This window comes from Gadus macrocephalus, chromosome 6 (assembly GCF_031168955.1).
Source record: "Gadus macrocephalus chromosome 6, ASM3116895v1".
Classification (NCBI taxonomy): Eukaryota; Metazoa; Chordata; class Actinopteri; order Gadiformes; family Gadidae; genus Gadus; species Gadus macrocephalus.
Window position 1 is genome coordinate 6,318,979 of NC_082387.1, and position 4,753 is coordinate 6,323,731.

Below are 4,753 nucleotides of genomic sequence, written 5' to 3' on the forward strand. Positions count from 1 at the left end.
GGTAGAGACGACTGAAAACCTGGCCCAGCCTCTGCAGCATCTGCGGAACATCGCTGCCCAGAACGATGATGTCGTCCAGGTACACTAGGCAGGTCTCCCACTGCATGCCGGCCAGCACCCGGTCCATCAAGCGCTGGAATGTCGTCGGAGCATTACACAGTCCAAATGGCATGACATTCCCTTCAAACAGTCAATTTTTGGTGCAGAATGCTGCTGCTTTGCGTGCTCTTGGGGTCAGCTCGACTTGCCAGTAGCCGGCCGCGAGGTCAAGGGTGCTGAACCACTTGGGTGTCCAGCGTATCCTGGATTCGGGGCAGAGGATGTGCGTCCTTAATCGTGCAGTCATTCAGGGCTCTATAGTCTATGCAGAGACGGTACGTCCCATCTTTTTTTTTACCATCACTATGGGCAATGCCCAACTGCTGTTGCTGCAGTGGGCCAGCCCTGTCCCCAGGCTGTTGTATCTGTTGGTCAGCATCCTGTTGTTTTGCCAACGCCATCCGGCGTGGTGGTTGCTTGACTGGAAGGCCTGGCATGGTTACGATGTCATGCTGAACCAGGCTGGTCCTGCCGAGGTCAGTGGGTCCTGTGGAAAACACATTTTCATAGGTGCACAGCAGCTGAGCTAGCTGCAGCTGCTCCTCTTGGTTAAGCTCAGTAGAGCTCTGGGCATAGAGCTCCTGTAGCTGCTGGGGGACCGAAGGGGGGCTGCTGACAGTCTGTTCAGGCTGGTTGTGGGCAACCGCGTTTGCAGGCTGCAGAACCTTTGCCGGCTGGAGGAGTCCCACGATGGCCCCCTTTTTAATGGTTACGGCACTGTTGCCCGGATTGAAGATGCTGAGGGGCATGGTTTTATGGGGCTGATCTTCCACTAAAACTTGGGCCACTAACAGTTTTTCAACAAAGCCTTTGGTGGGGCTCAGCATCAATAGGCTGTATGCACTAAGCTGTGTGACGTACTTCCTGTTTCAAATAATACAGCCCCGCCGGTTCCGGTCTGTGTTCATCGCGCTAACCAGCTGACGTTGATACACTTTAAACATGAATCAAGACCGCAGACATTGAAAAACGGTCCATTTTCATAGGCAGGAGAAAACCTACGCCGAGCACTGGTGTGTCCCCCACTGTACAGCGTCAGCCAAATTCAACGGGGTATTAAGTTTCCATGGCTTTCCGAGCCAAACTGACGTGAGGAGTCAATGGATTGTAAACAGACGCCGGGATAAATATGTCATCACCACTCACTATAAGGTCTGTAGCAGACACTTTATTTCTGACAAGATGATTGAGCCAACTACTCTTCAGGGTCGAAGGAGACTTACAAAAGGTGCCGTACCGACCCTTTTTGAGTGGAACCAGTATACAGTCGAAACCCCAAGGCGCGGCGTGTGGGAGAGAGTGGATCGGTTCGTCGAACCTGCCCCTCCGGAAGATGAAGTTGATCTCCTTTTCAACGATCAAGACTACTGCTCTGTCCCTGAACCGGCTGCCATGGATATGTCCGCATCCGCTAATGAAAGCGTCTCAAATGAAGTAGAGGAGCTGAGAAAGGAGCTACAGGAGTTACGTCTGCAGCGAGAGTTTGGACTGCAACGGTTTGCTGGCTCCGACGCAGACATACGCTTTTACACAAGGGAAGTCACTACAATTTTTTGTATTAGCCTATGATATTAGCCTAGTCCCTACGTGACGGGGATATGTGTCAGGCAGGGACATTATTGGTTAGAAAATAGCTTTACATTACAGATTAATTTATAGTACTGTACCAAATTATTTCTTAATAGGTCTATGTGAATGATAAATAGCACTCAAGTAGTGTCATGTTGAGAGATGGTGGAATTGGAGTTGGAGATGTCCATGTCTTATCAGAATTTATATATATGAATGTGACCGCACCAATAGTACAGAGACAAACAACATTTATAATACAGATTTGTTTAAAGACTTACAGAGACGTGTTTCCAGGTCAAGTCTACAAAAGTTTATTTTTAAATAGTTGAAAATAGTCCTAAGTTATTATTCTATGAGATGAAAATAGGAGCACTGAAGCGACAGCGCCAGAACGTGACCGTCTCCAACTCCACCAATGCTGGTCCTAGAACAAAAATACTATTAATAAACAATTGTAAACATTTATGAATTGAGCAGGTAACACCCTACTTATCTGCATGCAAGTACACGGCAAACCACCAAACAGCGCCTCCCAAAGATACGGCCCGGACAGGAACACTACTCTAAAGAGAGAGCACAGAGACCACATTAGGGCATTGGATATCCAGACACATCAGGTCGTCTTACAGGAAGTTGGGGCAGTTATTGAACTGCACCCAAAGAGGAAACTAAACAAACCTTTCGCTCAGAGTGCCAGGGATTAGTTATGGTGCCATCCGGGTAGAGCAACCATTGGGTAGTGGCACAAGTCACAATACAGGTTAAAGGGAGGTGACTGAGGCTGAAACAGGTATATGGGAGAAATACAGGTCACCCTGCTACATATACTGTACATATATATATATATATATATATAAAATCGTAATCTTAGTAGTTACTGTTGACATTATTTTGGTAACAATGTATCCTTGTGATGTACTTTTAATTGAACTTTTTTATTTGATGTCTTTTGTGAATAGATTTGCCAGCTACGACCACCTGATGGCTTTTTGGTCTTTGATTGAGCCTTGTCTCTACAAGATGGTCCGTGTCTCAAAAGCCAAATCAGCTGCCCAGAAAAAAAGAAGTGGTCACATCTGCACGTGCAACATAGTACTTTATAAGTAGTTACAGATGTAATTATAAGTGATGCCATTACATTTGTTCTTTGAGCTATAATATTTTTTTCCTCTCAGAGACAGCTGCTCCAGCCCATAGATTAACTTTATTTTTTCATAACTGGTGATGAATCACAAAGGCTTTATCTAAGAGAAAAAGGTAAATCATTAGAAATATAACCTCAGCATCATGGGTGTAAAAAACAACTTGGTTCTTATGAAGGTAAGTACTTGAACTGTGCTAGAAAAATACCATCCTGAATGCTGACTGTTATATTCTCTCCCTCTTAAAATAAAGATGTGTTTTTTTTAAAACGGACTCCAATGATCCGTTTTGAATTATTCCAATGTACCTGTACTTCTGCTCTGCAAACGACAATAAATATCTTGAATATTGAAAAGTTGTAGTCTTATACTGACTAAATGAAATTGTGTGTGAAAAACAGGGAGGCATGAAAAACATTCAAGTTGGTGGCCCTTGAGAACTACACTACAGCTTAACCGAACAAACACCACTGAACAGGGATGAACACAGCTTCCTGCCTAGATTCAAACTCTTGCCTACTTATCGCCCGCTTATCGCGTGTCCAGTAAACGTTTCCTGGTAAGTTAAGTCGAGCTCCACCAATCAGAGACGCCGTGTCACACTACAGGATTTATGGGTAGGGTAGTTATTTCAATGATCGCGAATAAAACATGCTTTTCTAAAAAACTAGATGTTGCCTCGATTAACGTGTGGCTTCAGCAGGAGAAAATACCATCAATTCACGATATAACGGCGCGTGGTACGTATCATTTGGATGGTTAAGACATTAAGGCTTTTAATCAAAATCTCGACGGTGAAAATGAACGGGATGTTTACTTCCGGAACCACACTGTTGCCCTGATGCGCTCTAGCTAGTACAACACATGCGCACTATTATCGGAGTGACGTGTTGAAGAAGGCTAGCGTCTAGGCCACGCCCACTGCCCCGCTCCTCCTCCGCGACATGAAACTTTGAAAGTGTGACTTTCACATGTATCTGTCATTTACAGCTGCATCCTCACTTACTTAGATATATTTGAAACTGAACCGGCGTCCGTCTCAATCTCAAGCCAAGGTAGGGAATGTCTGATACAGCTGCAATGAGTCGTACAATAATCGCTTGTTCGTTTCCTGTAGTGTAGGCTGTAAACCGTCGTGGCATGCTTTCACTGTTTATATGCAGTAATTTAATATATTGTTTTACATGTATGCGGTATACAGTATTTAAATTTACTACTATTAGTAGTACTACTTAGTTGTTATTATACAGCTATAAAGTAGTTTATACTATTTGATCCTACATTATGCAATAGTAAGTAGTGGGGGAAGTGGAGGTTGCACCCGTCTGACCCTGGCCTGCTTGTGTACCCATGTGACCAGGGTGATGTCCGGATACCAGGGCCTCCTCCCCCTGGCCCTGCTGGGTCTCTGGCTGTGTCACATCTCCCTAGCCAAGAACGACGCCCCCTGCCAGCGCTCCAGGTGGAACAATGCCTACGACACCTTCCTTCGCCGCCACGTCCCGTCGGGAACACCCAGCGGCAACGACCAGAACGCCTGGAAGGAGTACATCTCCTCCAAGGGCTGCGACCGGCCAACCCAGTCCTTCCTGGACCCCGGCGACCTGGAGCGGGTGAAGGCAGTGTGCAGCGACCGGGGCGGCCAGCAGCTCAAAGAGAACCTGTGCATCAGCCGCGAGCGCTTCTCCTTCGTCACTGTGCGCAGCGAGCCCAAAACCTGTGGGATCCGCACCATCATGAGGGAGAGCAAGCACCTGATCCTGGCCTGTGAGGCGCTGGAGAACCATTGTCTGCCCGTCCACTTTGAGGGCAACTGGCAGGACCTGAAACCTGATAACAACGCCAGGGGCTGCCAAGGGGGGAAAAATGCTGCGGGTGGAGCAGCTGGCTCGAGAATCAGCTGGCTCTGGTTGTTGATGTCGTCTGGCCTTCTTCTGCTT

At 46.7% G+C, this 4,753-nt stretch overlaps 1 protein-coding gene and 1 long non-coding RNA gene across 3 annotated transcripts in view; both read left to right on the plus strand.

Annotated features, from left to right (window-relative positions):
- The first annotated feature begins 978 nt into the window (after positions 1–978).
- Positions 979–3,004, plus strand: LOC132459273 (uncharacterized). Its single transcript, XR_009526187.1, has 2 exons — positions 979–1,206; positions 1,291–3,004. It is a non-coding gene; the product is annotated as an uncharacterized LOC132459273 (long non-coding RNA).
- A 408-nt stretch (positions 3,005–3,412) lies between these two features.
- Positions 3,413–4,753, plus strand: part of LOC132459272 (uncharacterized) — a 2,151-nt gene continuing 810 nt past the window's right edge. The window contains exons 1-2 of one of the 2 annotated variants that reach the window (XM_060053676.1): positions 3,413–3,553; positions 4,174–4,753. The exon at positions 4,174–4,753 is cut by the window's right edge and continues 183 nt beyond it. In XM_060053676.1, coding sequence (XP_059909659.1) covers positions 4,178–4,753 — 576 coding nt within the window. In that variant the 5' untranslated portion in view covers positions 3,413–3,553; positions 4,174–4,177. Of the gene's footprint in view, positions 3,554–3,701; positions 3,869–4,173 lie in introns of those variants that run through there. The other variant, XM_060053675.1, reaches the window with a different exon arrangement.